The sequence below is a fragment of the Marmota marmota genome, unplaced genomic scaffold (assembly GCF_001458135.2).
Source record: "Marmota marmota marmota unplaced genomic scaffold, marMar, whole genome shotgun sequence".
Lineage (NCBI taxonomy): Eukaryota > Metazoa > Chordata > Mammalia > Rodentia > Sciuridae > Marmota > Marmota marmota.
Genome location: NW_026000240.1, coordinates 25291885 through 25309620, shown reverse-complemented (window position 1 = coordinate 25309620; position 17736 = coordinate 25291885). Strand labels below are relative to the sequence as shown.

At 36.4% G+C, this 17736-nt stretch overlaps 1 protein-coding gene across 4 annotated transcripts in view; it reads left to right on the top strand.

Moving 5' to 3' along the window:
* Positions 1-15944, top strand: part of Faim (Fas apoptotic inhibitory molecule) — an 18917-nt gene extending 2973 nt beyond the window's left edge. For 3 of the 4 annotated variants that reach the window (XM_015486995.1, XM_048793935.1, XM_015486996.2), the window contains exons 2-5: positions 6202-6334; positions 6700-6928; positions 14203-14252; positions 15488-15944. In XM_015486995.1, the coding sequence (XP_015342481.1) occupies positions 6224-6334; positions 6700-6928; positions 14203-14252; positions 15488-15637 (540 nt within the window). In that variant the 5' untranslated portion in view covers positions 6202-6223 and the 3' untranslated portion in view covers positions 15638-15944. Of the gene's footprint in view, positions 1-4703; positions 4763-6201; positions 6335-6699; positions 6929-14202; positions 14253-15487 lie in introns of all 4 variants that reach the window. The other variant, XM_048793934.1, reaches the window with a different exon arrangement.
* Positions 15945-17736: the final 1792 nt, after the last annotated feature.

Below are 17736 nucleotides of genomic sequence, written 5' to 3'. Positions count from 1 at the left end.
AAATTTTTTTTTTTTTTTTTTTTTTTTTTTGCTGTGTTTTGGTATCTGTTGCCAAATCCACAGTTGTGAAGATTTATTCCTTTTTCTTATGAGACTTTTATATTTTAGCTTTTGTATTGGGGTCATTGATCCAGTTTGAGATAAACTTTGTATATAGTATGAGATAAGAGTCCTCATTCTTTGTGTATGGAAATTCAGTTGAGCCTGTACCATCTTTCAAAAAGACTGGTTTTTTTTTTTTTCCCACTAAATATAGTTGGTGCCCTTGTCAAAACTCAATTTGCCATAGATGGATGGGTTTACTTCTGAACTCTCAGTTCTGTCCCATTGGTCTGTATCTATTCTTACACCAGCACCACACTGTTTTGGATACTATAGTTTTATAGTAAGTTTCAAAATTGAAAGAGCACCAGGTTATGAAGTTGACTTGATGCTAATTCAAATGAATAAATTCTTTAAGGACAGAGATGTATTCTTCAAATTGCCTATAACACCTATTATAGGGTCTTTTGATAGTAGGCCTAAATATTTGGTGAGTTGAAACACTGAAGGCTGGACACAGCAAAAGCTTTTTTACAGTCAATGTACACCTCTCCTCAGCAAAATAAATAGAGCAGAGCTGCTGCAAATCATGCACAACCAGAGAGAATTTTTTAATTCTCTTGACTTTGGAGTGCTTTTAGGATACTTAGTGAGCACTTGTTGAATGGATGGATTATGTTTGTTCAGGTTGATATTGGTTTGTATAGACCATCCAGAGAAGTCACCAGTCATTTGAGGGAATTGTGGGGATATTATTAAAATGAAAATCATCAGATGGCAATGAGTATTTTAAAGTTTGTTTATATACTGATTTCTGTGCTGTAGAGTCTATTGAGGTTTTAGAGTAATTATTCTTTTTCATAGTCACTTTCTTTCAGATCTCTAGCCTAAATCTCAATTTTACTTTTAAGTTTACCTGAAAGACTCACAGATGGGTATATTTTTATATGCATGAAGTGAACTGACTAGGGATTTTTAATTATTTTCTCTGATATAAAAAAAGTTAAGAAAACCTGACAGTCTGTTAATCAGTTGAATTTATAGCTATTCAGAGTATATTCCTGCTAGGCATGGTGGGGCACACCTATAATCTCAGCTACTTGGGAGGCTGAGGCAGGAGGATCACAAGTTCCAGGCCAACCTCAGAACTTAGTAAGGCTCTTAGCACTTAAAAGACTTTGTTTCAAAATAAAAAATTAAAAGGACTGGGGGTGTGGCTCAGTGGTTGAGCGCCCTGAGTTTAATCCATAGTACCAAAAAAAAAAAAAAAAAAAGAAGAAGAAGAGTATATTCTACCGGGTATGATGGTATATGTAAATCTGAGGCAGGGTGATCTCGAGTTTGAAGCCATCCTGGACAACTTGGTGAGACCTTATCTCAAAATAAAAAGGGCTGGGGATGTTGCCCAGTGGTAGAGCCTTGTGTGCCAGGCCTTAGGTTCAATCCCCAGCACAACCAAAAGAAGAGAGTATTTTCTACATATGTGTCCCAACTTCTTAGCAGAGGAGGAAGTCCAAAAACTTTTTTTTTTAAGTACTGAGATAGATATGAAATATATAAGGTAACTGAGGTCACAAGACTAGTGAAATTTCTGGGAAAAGAGAGAAACCCAAAAGCAGGAAACAGAGTTAATTTTGGACATTTTTCTTACACATTAATGAGATTTGTTATGGGGATCTCTTTTTTAAGATGGAGTCATGTGGACATTTTTCTTTATTCTTGGTGCATTATTGGAGCCTTCCACAGCATTGTTAGAAAGTTGCGTAGATAATAAAAGCATAGGTCCAGCAGTGGAGGTGGCATTTAGAAGGGAAACTTGTTGCCTTGATTTCCCCATAATGACAAAAAGAAGCTGGACCAGGTGATCTTATTGTTTCTGTTTTTGTTTCCAAAGCTGAAAATTGTATGACTCTTCATATTTTGGTTGGGGCTATTATAAGATAGTGTTCACATTAATCCTTGCATATAAAGCAGTTGTTTTCATTTAACCTCTGTCTTTGAAATGGAACAAAATTTGCAGCCTTTTATATGCCAGAAATAATTATTTAAAAGTTTTATAGTTGTTATTATTAGGTACCAGTACCAGGGATTGAACTCGGGGGTGCTTAACCACTGAGTCACATTCCCCAGCTCTTTTAATTTTTTATTTTGAGACAAGTTCATGCTAAGTTTCTTAGGGCCTCACTAAATTGCTGAGGCTGGCTTTGAACTTGCAGCCCTCCTGCCTCAGTCTCCTGAGCCGCTGGGATCACAGGGATGCGCTACCACACCCAGCTAGTTATTATTATTTTTAAAAAGATAATTTCATCATTTGTTTAAACAAATGGATAACATGAACCAAAAAATTGAAATACTACTAACTTTGCATTAATGCAGTCTTTTTCTTAATCAGGTCTACAGAAAAACAAGCACAGAATAATATAATTTTATATTGATTTGTGACTTTGTGTTTAAGAAGAAACATCAAGCTAGTCATGGTGGCAGGTGCCTGTAATCCCAGAGGCTCCAGAGGCTGAGGCAGGAGGATCACAAATTCAGAGCCAGGCTCAGCAACTTAGCAAGGCACTAAGAAACTTAATGAGATGCTGTCTCTAAATAAAATATAAAAAGGGCTAGGAATGTGGCTCAGTGATTAAGCACCCCTAGGTTCAATCTCTGTACCAAAAAAAAAAAAAAGAAAGAAAGAAGAAACATCAATTTTGATATACACAGTTATATGTATTGTATTGCTTCAAATTTGCTAGATAATTGCTTCAGCACTTACTCTGACCACTGTATATTACTTTTTAATTACAATATACACCATCAATTCCTGGAGATAGAAAACTTGGTACCTTTTAGGTAGTGCATGAATAACTGCTGAATGGATGAATGAATACTGATAGTTTTGAGAAAATTTTTAAAAAGAAAATGTGTTCTTGATTTTTAATTTGCTGTTGTCATTTATACTTCTAAATGAAAATAAAGGTCGTATAATTAAGAGAGTTCATGCTTTATCTTTGTGTGACAGTAATATTTGAAATTTCTTGTAATAGGAAACAGGGCAATTCCTTCAGGTTTGAATGTCATGCCACTGAACTTTCTAGAATCTCTAAAAGTTTTAGAGCTAAATTTGAATAACATTCTTAAATCCTCTCTGATTTACAGAGGATGCTTATTCGAGGTTTATATTATGCTATTTGGCTTATTCTGTTGCTTTTTATTCATTTTGTTTTTATAGTTGCAGTAGTTGCAGGATACCCTCCATTTCATAGAATATATCCTTGGGCTTCTTGACTAGAAAAATTCTTTCAAGGGCCTGGGTTCAATCCGCTGCACACACACAAAAAAAAGCCCACAAAGACTAGAAAAATTCACAAACTTGCAGTACTTAAATAAATAAAAAAAGGACTTATTTTAAGTACAAATCTCTGCTTGATTCTTAGCTTTTCTTTGCCAGTTGCCCATTGGAATTTTTTTAATGGTGTCAATCTCTTCTTTAACATTTTTTCAACAATGTGGCATCTGGATGTTCCCAGCCTGAGAGGATTTGCGTTGTCTCATTTTTAGCAACGAGAGCATGCTCTTAGGCACTTATTAAGGAGAAGACTAAAGCCAGGGTAGATATTGGAACCAAAAAGTAGTTGAATTTATGATAGTTCAGCAGGAGTGCAACTCTTAATTCCAAATCTTCTAATGTGGAGGGTTTCCTGTGCATGTGAGTATGTGTGTGCTTTTGGTTTTAGTAAAATTTAATTAGCACTGCAGTCTAGTTACTCATTTCTTGATTACACAGTACTGGGCTGTAGTTCTGATTTAAACCCTGATAGTGACCTGAGGGAGTCATGTCAGTTTTGTGGATTCATTATTGGCACTAATAATCTAAATGAAATTAAGTTAGTGGGCAAATTAAGTTCATTCTTAGAATGCAAACCACCATATCCCGACTACTTCCTACAAATTTCTCATTTGGGACTGGCATTTTTAAAAACTTATATTTTTACCCTCCAAAATGCACTGTACAAATTGCATTATAAGTTGGTTACCACCCTGTAACACTGCAGAAGCATCCTGTTTACCTTGGAGTTTTATATATTCCCTGATCCACAGCCTCAAACCCTTGGGGCTTCTTGTGCTTCAGTTTAAGAAGCATGGGACCTAGAGGATCTCTTAGGGCTCTTGTAGCCCTGATATTCTATAATACTTGAAATACACTAGAATTTATTTCTAGTGTTGAGAAATTATACTTTTAAGAAATGATAGGAGCTGAGCGTGGTGGCATGCCTTTAATCTCAGTGGCTCAGAGGCTGAAGCGGGAGGATTGCAAGTTCAACTCAACAACTTAGCAAGGCCTGAGCAATTTGGTGAGACCCTGTCTCAAAATAAAAATGAAATGAAACAAAATGGGCTGTGGATTAAAAAAAAAAGAAAAGAAAAGAAATTAGAAATCCACAAGAGAAAGATATATGAATGGTTGATTTGCATGGTTTTACTTCTCTCTCTGAAAATTAAAAGATTGCAATTCTATTGTATGTAAAAAGTGTTTCATCAGAAACTGCATGCAATTTAAGAAATGAATTGCAAAGTTAGAAAAGCCCTTTGTAGATGTCATCATTGTTGCTTTCAACCTTTCTCTGCTGCAATTCTGCTTTTTTCTTTCCTGGCTGCTAAATGGATTAAAGACTGTTTTGCCAACCATGGCATCTGGAGATGACAGTCCTATCTTTGAAGATGACGAAAGGTAATGTCCTGCATTGTAATAAGACTAGCTTTTGAACGCTTCAAAATTGCTAGGATAATTCAGAAGAGTTATTTATCCAGTCTACTCTGTTAAGGACACATTTTGTGACATTGCAGAATGCACGGTTCTGATTTCTGATTTAGAGCAAGGGGAGTGAATACCTACGTGGAGGTAGCCACCACTAGCATGTCATCCTTTCCCACTGAAACTTCATGTGAGGTCTCCAGATCCCTCTCAGCACAGAGTTCTTGGCAACCACTTCAAAATTATACCAAGTCCTTTTAATATCTATGATTTAAAGCATACAAAAGAGGAGATTACAGTGAACAAGAAAGAAGATGGGAAGAAACAGCCAGAGTCTTAGGTTTAACTCCGAAGTTTTTGCCATTTAAGCCAGGCATGGAGTGATAGCACACTCCTGTGGTCCCAGCTACTTGGAAGGCTGAGTTTGGAGGGTCACTTGAGCTCAAGAGTTCAAGGCCAGCCTAGGCAACATAGTGAGACCCTGTCTCAAAACAAACAAAACCCCCATTTCTGCCAGTTGATGTCATTGTGACCTCAGGCAAGCCCTTATTCTCTGTGAGACTTATCTGTAAAGTAAGGGTACTAGTCGTGCCCATCTTGTGAAGAGTACTATAAGTTAATATATGTAAAGTTCAGAACAGTTGGCACACAGTATACACTTAGTTATGATCATTATTACTGTAATAAATGGTGTTTCTCTCAAAGCTAAAATCTATTTCAATATCAATATGTTAATTTTATATTATGCCATTCACATGATACATATGTTAAAATAATAATATAATAATATAAAATATTATTTAAATTTTTTGGCAAAGAATTCTTTTAAAATTTTTTTCTACAATAATGCTAAGAATTGCTGTTTTCCTAGCATTTTTTGTATTATTTTTATTGCAATAATAGGATATTTCTTCCATGACTATTTTCTCCCCTCAGTCTTGGTAAAATAAATTAGTAAATTAGAATCTTTTTTGATAAGATGAATTCCTAATCATTAGTTTAAGTATGAAAAGTTTGGAGAGTTTTTGTTTTATAGTGATCAGATCTGAAAAACAAAAAATAATTACATATTGAGTTTTGTTAATTGGTAAGGAAGAGAGACTTTTTACTGAACTTTCCATGTATATTCTGGTCTAGAACACTATGCAGGATAAACGGATTCTTAATCCTATTAGTATTAAGGTGACTTTGGAATTATCGGACTATATACCCATACATAGTAGTCGTCTCTTAAGGGAAGAGTAAATAAGAAGGAGAAAGTAGTTACATGTTCTGTAAGTAGGATTTCTTAGGAAATATCACTTCAATATTTTTCATTTTACGAGTTTCAAGAGTCTGATATTTTCATCTTGGAAGGATTAATTATTCTGTTACTGATTTTGACCCATTATAATAGTTTTGTTTTATCCCTTTAGCCCTCTTTATAGCCTGGAAAAAATGACAGATCTCGTAGCAGTCTGGGAGGTTGCTTTAAGTGATGGAGTCCACAAGATTGAATTTGAACATGGAACTACATCTGGCAAACGGGTGGTGTATGTAGATGGGAAGGTAGGAAAAAAATGTTACTTTATAAAATATGGTCACAGAGAAACTTGATTTTATTAATGTAGTTTCTTCATGTGAAGTCAGGGCTTTTTTCTTATAGTGGTTTTCTTTATGTTCTGGGCCTATATCATTTTGCTCTACAAAGGAAACTAATAATAATTATACCAATTCTTCCAATATAAATCTAATATTTAAACTTAATGCCTTATTTTCTAAAACCTTGGCATTATGAGTTTAAAAAAATATATAAATGACTTTGCCATTTGGAAACTTTGAAGTCTCACATTATTTCTAAAATTAAATATCAATTTTCTTCCATTTTTATCTTTTAAATATTTATATATATACACATATATTTTTAAACCTAGGAAGAGATAAGAAAAGAATGGATGTTCAAATTAGTGGGCAAAGAAACCTTCTGTGTTGGAGCTGCCAAGACAAAAGCAACCATAAATATAGATGCTATCAGTGGTTTTGCTTATGAATATACTCTGGAAATTAATGGGAAAAGTCTCAAGAAGTACATGGAGAACAGATCAAAAACTACCAATACATGGGTATTGCACTTGGATGGTGAGGACTTGAGAGTTGTTTTAGGTAAGTTAGTGCCATTTCTGCAGAATTTATTCAGTTTTTATGATGGCTATTTAATTAGTTCCTCTAAATTATACAGACTTTTGTGGGAGCTTCAAATAAGAGAGAGAATGTCTAATGTGCTCTGTGTGTATGAAAATTCACTTAATCCACTGTTTTGTATATAGGATAACTTACAGCCAGATTTGGATGGGAATGGATTGGAGGGTTATAAACTTAGTTTTAAAAAAGTAATATTAGGGTTGGGGGTGTTGCTCAATGGAAGAGCACTTGCCTAGTATGCTCAGGCCCTGGGTTCCCCAGGTGCGGGAACATAAGCATGTAATCCAGCTACTCAGGAGTCCAAGGGTCTCAAGTTTTAGGACTGTCATAGCAGTTCAGTGAAATTTAAAAAAAGAAAGAAAGAAAGAAAGAAAAGCACCAGGGATATAGCTCAGTGGTAAAGTACCCCCAGTTTCAATCCCCAATACCAAAAAGTAAAAAAAATTTTATATATATATAAAAATAAGAGAGAGAGAGAGAAATTTGAGATTAATTAATAAGACAGTTTTCTGTAGGTAATAATAAGTATAGGACTGCATTAGATCAAAGTTGTCAAAATGTAGCTAAGGTAGATTTTTTTTAAAAAGTAACTTTCTCTCTTCTGGTTACTCCTAGTATTTCATACTGCTGAGTTAAGACTGTTTGGATCATCTTATAAATTCACCAATTCATCTGTTTAGGTAGTATTTGTTACTGTTAGTGTACCAGACACTGAGGATGCCTAAATGAAAAGAGCTTATCTATAGTCTAGTCAGATGCTACCAAATACCTTTTTTTCACAGACACCTGGCTCCATTCCTTGGGGCTTGAGATAAGGCAGAAAATATGGTGGAGGGAAGGGACTCACATGATGATCTGGAAGCAGAGAGAAAAGCTGGGTCTTTTTAAAATATATTTTTAAAAATTTTTAATTTGTTTTGATTAGTTATACATGACAGTAGAATGCATTTATGCCCTTTGATAGATAAATGGGGTATAATTTCTCATTTTTCTGATTGTACATGCTGTAGAATCACATTGGTTATGCTGGGTCTTGATGCTAATTTTCTCTTTCTTTTCTTTTTTTTTTTTTCTTGTAATAGGGATTGAACCAGAAGTGATCTACCACTGAGCTATATCTTCAGCTTTTTAAATTTTTTTATTTTGAGATAGGGTGTCACTGAGTTTCTCAGGTTGGTCTTGAACTTGTGATCTCCTGCCTTAGCCACTTGTGTTTCTGGGATTACAGCATGTACCCAGCTTAATGCTAGTTTTCTGATTCTAAGTTCAAGGTCCTTTTTATGTCCCCAAATACCTTTTTTTAAACTAAAAAATATTTATCAAGTACTAAGTACACAGAGTTAAAAAATAAATAAAAGAAAAGAAATCAAAAATTCCTGCCTATATAGCTTGTTTATTGAAGTAACTGGACTGATTTGTCTAGAGGAGTTTCCTATGACTGGATCTTGCTGATTGCATACGTGTGACGTGTCTGTCTTCTACATTTCCTGTAAAAATGACAGTTGCCTCTGAAGAATTGGTCAAATTTAGGTTTGACTTTTTTTTTTTTCTAGGAGACCACTTATGTTTTGCTATGTCATGGAGCACATGGTGTTTGTCATTTCTCTTTTTAATGTCCACTACCATTAATGCCTAGATCCTTGCCAAACACTGATATTCTGATTCTCTTGTTCTTTTTTCTTACCTTAAACATTTCTATCTTGTTACCTTAAATATTGTCATCTACTCATTGGTTACAGAGTGGTACACTTTGTATAGGAAATACAGGATGACTGCTTATTTTTCTCTTTATTCCCCAGCTTTCAAAATATTGATTAGCCCCATTTATTTCAGCTAAAGAGCTAGAATAAAGATTAGTCTTTAGATTGGCTCCTGAGTCCTTTTGATACACCCTCAGTGAACTTTGATGCCTTCTTTCCTATCTGGTATGACAAGATATTTCATGCTCATTTTGAACTTTTTCTGCCCAAACCTGGAATCATCATTTCTCCAAGTCCTAATTTCTATTAGTGGAAAATGATATGTCAGGAGCATAATATTGTCATGCACTAAGAATGCTCATTTATTATTTGTAGATTTTTAGTGGACAAAGCAAGAAAATTATGTGCATGGGTAGAACGGATGGATGGATGGATAGGTAGATGGCAGGGAGCAGGGAGGGTGCTAGAGAGGGAAAGAGGAATGAGGTAGAAACCTTTTTTTTTTTTTTTTTTGCCTTGTATGAAGTATCTTATATAAGTTCCTATTGATACTTGTAATTCAAGTTCAGGACTTCCAGGTTTTTACTTAACCTTACCTAACATCTGTATCTTCTCCACACTGGGAAGAAAAGGACACGGAGACTGATGCAATTAGGATATCACTTCATTATTCATTTGCTTATATACATAATATATCAGTGCTATCATCATTAATTACTACCAAAACTTTAAAACATTTTTTACATATCATCTTCATGTACTCTATTTACAGTGTAAATACTGTATGTACATACATACAACTCCACCTGCCTCTCCTCTCCTCCACTCACTCTCCACATCTGTCTTTTTTTCTTTTGCATTCTTAAAGTAGTTAATACTTGTATTTCTGTAGCCCTTATTAAGTCCTCTGTGTTTTTACAGACTGATCCTATATTGGAAGCCAATAAATAACATTTATATTGTGCTTTGTAAATATTTTCACAGAGCAGGCTGTGATTACATTCTTTCTCTCTTTTAATGTCCTATCTCCAGCATCCCTCACAGGAAGTTGTTTTTAGTGTTAAGGTCAGATGGATTTCTGTTATATAATCTACCAGTTACTCAAAATTGTTTTACCACCTTTTAGTTGACTTTGTATTTGGACCGTGATATTTTTGTACAGCTTTTTGTTTTATAGACTTTCCTGATTGGCTTTCTCTTTTCTTATTGGAAGTAGATGTCCATTCTTTGTCTATATTCGTAATGTCTATTATCATTTTTGTTCATATTTTTTATTATTTGTAATCCTCTTCATGCTTAACAAAAATAGTCTTGGCAGTCTGATGCCCTCCTGTTTGAGAGTAGGTAGCTCTTGGTCTGCTGCAGAGTGGCCATCTGAGCTTTCTTTCACCGACCTTTAATTCTCCCATTATTGAACTTCACAACTTCCTGTTTCATCTTTCTTTCTTGGGTGTGTGTGCGTGGGGGATACTGGGGATTAAACCCAGGAGTGCTGCACCACTGAGCTATATCCCAGTCTGTCCACCTTTTTTTTATGAGACAGAGTCTTACCAAGTTGCCCAGGCTGGCCTCAAACTTGCCATCCTCCTGCCTCAGCCTCCCAAACGGCTGGAATTACAGGTGTGTGCCACCCCACTTGACCCAGTTTCATCTTTACTTAATGGTAATTTCCTGACCCCGGGTATCATCTAGGAGATAAACATTACTTGACCCTCAGGCTAAATTACTGTTTTTGCCAAGTACGGGGTTTTAACTTCAAAATCATTGTATTTCAGAACTTATGAAAGATTTGTGCCAGTATCTTCTATTCTTATTATTTTAAATGAGAAATTTTATGCCAGTCTGATCTCATTATTCTTTTTTCTGGAGTTTTTAGGAGCTCATCCATTATCTTTCCAAATGTTGCAGTAATATGGTTAAGGAATGTAGTGACTCAAACCTCAATCAAGTTTTAGAACCATTGTATCTCATTGCTTATTGCTGGGAACTTTAGTTTTGAAAGGATTGGATTTATTATCAACACATTTGAACACATAGGGCTTTTACAGACAATGAAACCAAGCCTTTAAAATGATTTGAGGCTACCATGCCAACATTGTACTCAAGTGATACTTAACATTTCATAGTGGAAATGAAGATGTCTGGTACTGTACTTAGCTTAGCTGGTCTCTTAAATTCCCAGGGGACTGTTCACCCACTTGGGAATTCTCTCAGGCCTTTAAGAATCTTTTTCTCCATAAACTCGTTGTCTGTCTTTACTTCTTTTTATCTATTTGTAGCCCCTTATGATGATCTTGGAAGGGAGAGAGTTCAATCCAAACTTGTCAATTTGGCCTGGCTAAAAGGGACCTGGTAAAAAGAGAAGGCCCAGGTTTATTTGAGATGAAAGCAAAATTGTCTAGGGTATTCATACTGTAGGGTTTCTTCTTCTAAGTTCCACCAAACTGCAAACTATTCTAAGGTCTACATTTTACAGATTAGTGATGAAGAATTCAGGCTTCAGGATCCGAGCTGTGTGATGGGAAAAATTACCCTCTGAGCCTTGGTTTCCTCATCTATAAAATGGAGATATAGTATCTCCCTCACAGAGTTGTGTGGGTGATGTTTACATGAGTTAGTGTACATAAAATACTTAACATGTTTCTCACATAGTGAATTCTTTAAAAATACCATTCGTAGTTGTTTTTGTTACTCAGACAAAAAACAAGCTTACTTAGGGTTGGAGTTTTGTATATGTAGATATATAATGTGACAAGTTTCAAATAACAATATCATATAAGTTTCCAAATTTTATATTAAGAAGTTAGAGTAAAGCTGGAAAAAATTTAATAACAAAAATATTCTGTTTTACAGAGGCCATATTTCATGCCAAATACTATGCTAGGCACTTTACATAAATGATTCTATCCCTTATTATTCCTGTGTAAGAGAGGTGGTATCATCCTCATTTATCCACAGGGAGATCAAGGCTCCCAGTGGTGGTGACTTGTCACAGGTACTGCTAGTAAACACTGGGGTCTGACCTCAAAGATCAAGCACATTCATTTTGACCACCTCAAAAATGTGGAGCATCTAAGGGGACAGAAGATAGTATTGGTTAGCATTCTCCTGAGTCACCTAGGCCTTTTCCTGGGCTCAGGTGATCCTCTTGCCTGAGCCTCCCAAAGATAGCCATTTTTAATAGTGTTACCTTTTAGTGTTTCTTTATTCAGATTAAAGCAAATACACATATTTTATTACCTCCTTATTACATGAAAATGTCTCACTTTATTTACTTAGTACATGTTGAAGATCTTTTTGTATTAATATATGAAGAACTTGGTATTTTATAGCTGCAGAGTACATTTCAATAGTAAATAGTTGTTTAATTCATTCCCAACTGATGGGCACTTGGCTGTTTCTAATCTGTTGCTTTACAAACATGCATCTAGGAACATAGTGCCCATCTTATTTTAGTACAAATTTCTGGAAGTGGGAAGTAGGCTTTCTGAGTCAGAGAATAATTGCATTTTTTACCCTCATAGATTTTTACCTAGCAACCCCCTGTGGTACTAATTTTCCCTTGAGTTCTCCAGCACAGCACATTGCCAAACCTGGATTTTTTGACCCTCTGCTAGGAGAAAAAATGGTATTCTGGTGTGGTTTTTTTCTTTGCCCTTTTAAAATTAGTTGAGTTTAAGCCTCTTTCATATGTTGTTACTTTTACGTTTCTTTTCTGATTGTTCCTGTTCATGTCCTTTGCTTTTGAGTTGTTGGTCATTTTCTCCTTTATTTCTGGGAATCTTTATATTAGTGAGATTAACCTTTTTGTGCTGTTTCCAGGTTTTCAGGGTTTTTGTTGTTGTTGGTGGTGGTGGTGGTGGTGGTTTTGACCAGAGATTGGACCCAGGGGAGCTTAACCATTGACTCAGATCCCCAGCTACAATTTTTTATTTTGACACAGGATCCCACTAAGTTACTCAAGCCCTCACTTAGTTGTTGAGGCTGGGTTTGAACTTGCCATCCTCCTGCCTTAGCCTCCTGAGCTGCTGGGGTTATAGGTGTGAACTACCATGCCTGGCTATTTCAAGTATTTTCTCCAGTTTTTCATTTATTGTATGACTTTGCTTATGTGTATCCATGGTTTTTTCAGTCATGCAAATGTTTGTTGTTTTACTTTTATGGTGTCAAATTTACTCCACTTTCTTCTTGTGGCTTCAGGATTAGCAGTGTTCCTCAGAGGCGTGCCAGTAAGCCATTACAGAAAACCTGCGTACACCCTATGTTCAGCAGGCACACTGAATGCCAGTGTCCCCACCACTGTGGCTTCCTTACAACTGTGTGCTCTGCCACGTGTTTGGACACACTGAGTTTCTCTGCAGCTGTGACTAGATGCTTCCCACTCAGACAGCAATTGGTGACCCCTGCCCACGTCTCCTGGTACCCTCTGCCTTTCCATCCAGCCCATCTCGAAAGCCTTTCTTTTTCTAAGCGAGGCACCCAGCTCACTGTGTGATGAGAAAACAAGCCCCTTTAGATGGTGCTTTTGCAGCAGACACCCTGCCACACTCACACCTTGACTGACTTTAGACTTGACCCCAGGCAGGTTCTGACCGCCACGTGATTCCTGCACCTGCAGGCCATGCTTCTCTCCCCCTCCTCTTGTGGCTTTTGCTGAGTACAACCTTTTCTCCTGCCACTTCTCAAGACATGAACACTTGAACACTTGCTTTGGGGACTCCCCCACCCTGAGGAAAGCAATGGCAGTCAGCTGATGTGTGAGTGTGCTGTGGTGGCATCTTGTCGCACCCACTAGACCTGTATTTTTTTTTTTTTTGGTACAGGGGATTGAACCCAGAGGTACTTAACCACTGAGCCACATCCGCAACCCTTTTTTCATATTTTATTTAGACACAGGGTCTCCCTGAGTTGCTTAGGGCCTCACTAAGTTGCTGAGGCTGGCTTTGAACTCGAAGCCTCCCAAGCTGCTGAGCTTACAGGTGTGCACCACCGTGCCCGGCTCTCATACCTGGTTTTTCCTTATGATCCAATAATTTTTCCCAAAGTGAAACCGTTATAAATAAGAATATAGATTACTGTGCTATCTGGTAAGAAACTAAAGATTGAATTTCCAAACCTGACTACTGACTATCCTGCATGGTGGTCTCTGTGCTCTTGTCTAGTTGGGTCAGTGTGAAACAAGTGGGATTGTCAGGCTCGAGGACAAGGGACGTTCCGTGCAGACAGGCCCCTCGCATTCACTCATATTCGACCTTCCCTCAATGATTGTCCTTCAGTATATATTTTGTATAACAAAACTTCATCAATTTGTATGGTGTCATGACTTTCTATTGAAAGATGTTTTATCTATGAACAAAAATAGTTTCTCAAATTTCAGGGGCATTTCAAAGCCATGAAAAGGTTTGCATTTGAGAATATTAATGGAACTTTAGAAACCCACTGTATCAAACTTTTCCTAAAATAATAAATTTGTAAGGTTATGTTTATCTTTATATTATAGAATCATAATCTTCCAACTTTATGTCACTTTCACAGAAAAAGACACCATGGATGTGTGGTGCAATGGTAAAAAGATGGAGACGGCGGTAAGTCACCACCGGCTGCGCCTCGATTCTGGAGATTTCATGATTAAACAAAGTCTTCTTGGTAAAAAACAATAGCTTAGGTACCCCTCCCTCCAAACTCTGAAAATCTTTCCCAGACAGCTCCTAGGGCAGTGACAGTTTGGAAACAACTTGTATTCTGACCCGACACCGACCTCACTGTCCCTCCCACCTCACCTCTCCTGGCCCAGCTCCTCTCCTAAAGAGTCCTCCTGTTAAAAAGTTCTTCCCCCAAGACTGCTGTCCTCTGTGTTATCCATGTTTAATGCTTGATACCACTGCTTCTCAGTTCCCATGCGTAGATGTCACCTGGGATCTTGTTAAAATGCAAATACTAGCATTTCCCTGGCTTCCACCAGTGCTCCTGGCCCCCAGATCATACTTAGAGTGGAAAGGTTCTACTCCATGCACCCAAAGCAGATGATACTTTTCTAAAAGCAAGATTTTTAAAATGCATATTAACTGTTCCTGGAAAATATCGTAAGTATTATAATCAACTTTTTTATCACTGTGATCTGACAGGAATAATGTAGAGAAGAAGTTTACTTGAGGCTTCTAGTTTCAGGTCTCTATCCACAGAAGGACAGCTCCTTAGCTCTGGGCCTGAGGTGAGCAGAAGATCAAGGCTGAAGGATAGGGTGGAGAGCAGCTCAGCACATGGCACCAGGAAGCAGAGCTCTGCTCACCAGGGACAGAATATAAACCCAAAGGCCCCCCCCCCCCCGTGACCCACCTCCTCCAGCTGCACCCCCTTGTCTTCAGTCACCACCGACTAATCTTTATCTGTTAATATGAGTTGATTAACCCACTGATTGGATTACACCTCCCTTAATTAATCATTTGACCTCTGAAAATTTTTGCATTGTCTCACATGAGCTTTTGGTGACACTTTGTAGCCAGATGGTAATAATAAGTAAGTAGAAAAGGTTTATTATCGTGTTCATCATTTTTTATTTTTGAAAACTGTTATTATATGTATACATTTTTTTTCCTTCAAAACTGAAGATTCGTAAGGATTGGCTGCAGGTCATTTAAAAGAAACTTTCAGTTCTTAACAGAAATTTAAAAGCATCTTAAATATAAGCATTAGACTTTAATTTTATGTAGCCTAACGCTTGACTAATACCTTATTGTCCCACCAGTACTTTTAGATGCTGTTGATACTGTAGACAAAGAGAAATATTTCTGGCACACTGATCCTTCTTTTGTTGTCCTAGGGTGAGTTTGTAGATGACGGGACTGAAACACACTTCAGCGTCGGGAGCCACAGCTGCTACATAAAGGCTGTCAGTAGCGGGAAGCGGAAAGAAGGGATTATTCACACGCTGATCGTGGATAACAGAGAAATCCCAGAGATGCTTGAATGACTTCGTATTAATGAATTTTTATTTTAAGACATAATGATCAGGACTTTTTAATTACTGTGGTAATTAAATGTGTTCAATATGTACTTATCAGTACATTTAGTCTGCAATGTTTATATTTTTTAGTTACTTGAAACCATAATAGTTCAAGAGTCAGGAAAAAAGCTAATTATGTGCAGTCATAAAAATTACAATTTTTTTTTGTAAATAATGCAAACTGTTTTAAAACTGAATAGAAGATAAGATATGGACCAAAATCACCAATGTTTTACAATAGTCACTGTATTACAATAAACACTGTAAAATTAAATTCTTGCTGTTTGATTTGTGTTTTTAAAAATGGAAAAGTTGGGAGGGGAAGGGGGGATAGGAAGGGCAGCAGAATAGAATAGACATTGTGATTGCTGTATGTATATAGGTGACTGTATGACCAGTGTGATTCTGGAGTCTGTACAATCAGAAAAATTATTTGTACCCCAATTGATTCAAATGTATGAATTGCCAAGATCATTGTATTGTCATGTGCTAATTAAAAAAAAATGAAAAGGGTTAGGGATGTGGTTCAGTGGTTAAGCATTCCTTAGTTCAATCCCTGGTACCAAGTAAAACAAAATAAAGTTCTCACCTTGTCTTGCCTTGCAATACCTAAAAAAAAAAAAAGGAAAAGTTGGGCTGGGATTGTGACTTAGAAATAGAGTGCTAACCTAGCATGCATGGGGCACTAGATTTGATCCTCAGCACCACCGAAAAATAAGATAAAGATATTGTATCCATCTATAACTAAAAAATAAATTTAAAAAAATGATAAGTCTTGGAATATGCTTAACCTATGCAGACAGGTTGTCTCTTTAGCTTAAAGCAGTTGGTTCATAATGATGCAGTTAATTAATATTTTCTGTGTGGTAACCTGTTAAGGAAAATTCAAACAGTGTCACATAAGAATTTAATTTAAAAATGTGGGTTTCTGAAGATGGTAAGCTCCTGTGCCTCAGTTTCCTTATCTTAAGATTGAGGCCTTTACTTGTTTTGATGTTTTTAGTTGTTAAATGAGATACTTTAACAATGAAATCAGCAAAAAAGAAAAAGAGAAATGACATATTACTGTCTGATATGTGGAAGAAAGAGGGTACCCCCTGCAGAGTTTGTGGTGAAAATAAGTATAATAAGTTCTTAGAATAGACATCTGACATTTATTAAATTAAAACTTTCATTTATATAAGATTCAAAAATAGTCTTAGAAGTCCAAATAATTCCCACATTACAGGGGACTTAGAAGGTGGCACAAAAGGAAATTCAGCAATGGTAATGTCCTATTTTTGATCTGGATGCTGGCTACAAAGATTACTTGTAAAAGTTAGGCTACATACCCATAGAACTTTTACCTTTCTGTAATGTACGTTATATTTTATAAAACTGTTGAACTTCAATAAAGGTGTTTTAAATGGAGGCAACCAGGGATGTAGCTCAGTAGTAGAGAGCTTTCCTAGCATTTGCAAAGCTCTGAGTTCAATCCCCAGCATTGCAGGGGGAAAAAAGATTTTAAAATATGCTCATTATGAGGTTTTTAAAAACATCTTATACACCCTTTTGGGACCCTATCCCTTAAGAGTAAAGCCATTGATATCAGTATGTAAGAATATATATACACAAGGATGTTTATTGCAGCATTGTCATTGTGAAGAGAAAAACTTCTAAGTGGGCAACTGTGAATGCCCAACTGCAGACCAATGATAGGATTAAATCGTTACATACCATGAACTACAAATCAGCTGTCACAGTGAATCACAGAGGTTTCCATGAGATATTTTTTTATGAAAAGCAAGTTGGATATGATATAGTCCAGTTTTATTTTTAAAAATCCTTTTATAATACATGTATGAAAATCTTACTATTTTTTCTACGTGTGATTTTACAAGCATGGAAATAGGGAAAGTTATAAATGGCTACCATGATTACCTAGTGGGGATGAGCAGTGAGGTTGTGAGGTGGGGGGGGGGGGCAATAACCACATAGCATTCAAGGAAAAAAATAATTTCACTTTTTAAAAACAAAGTCTTATGACCGTATTTATGCATTTATATGAAATTCTTTACAGGAAGTTC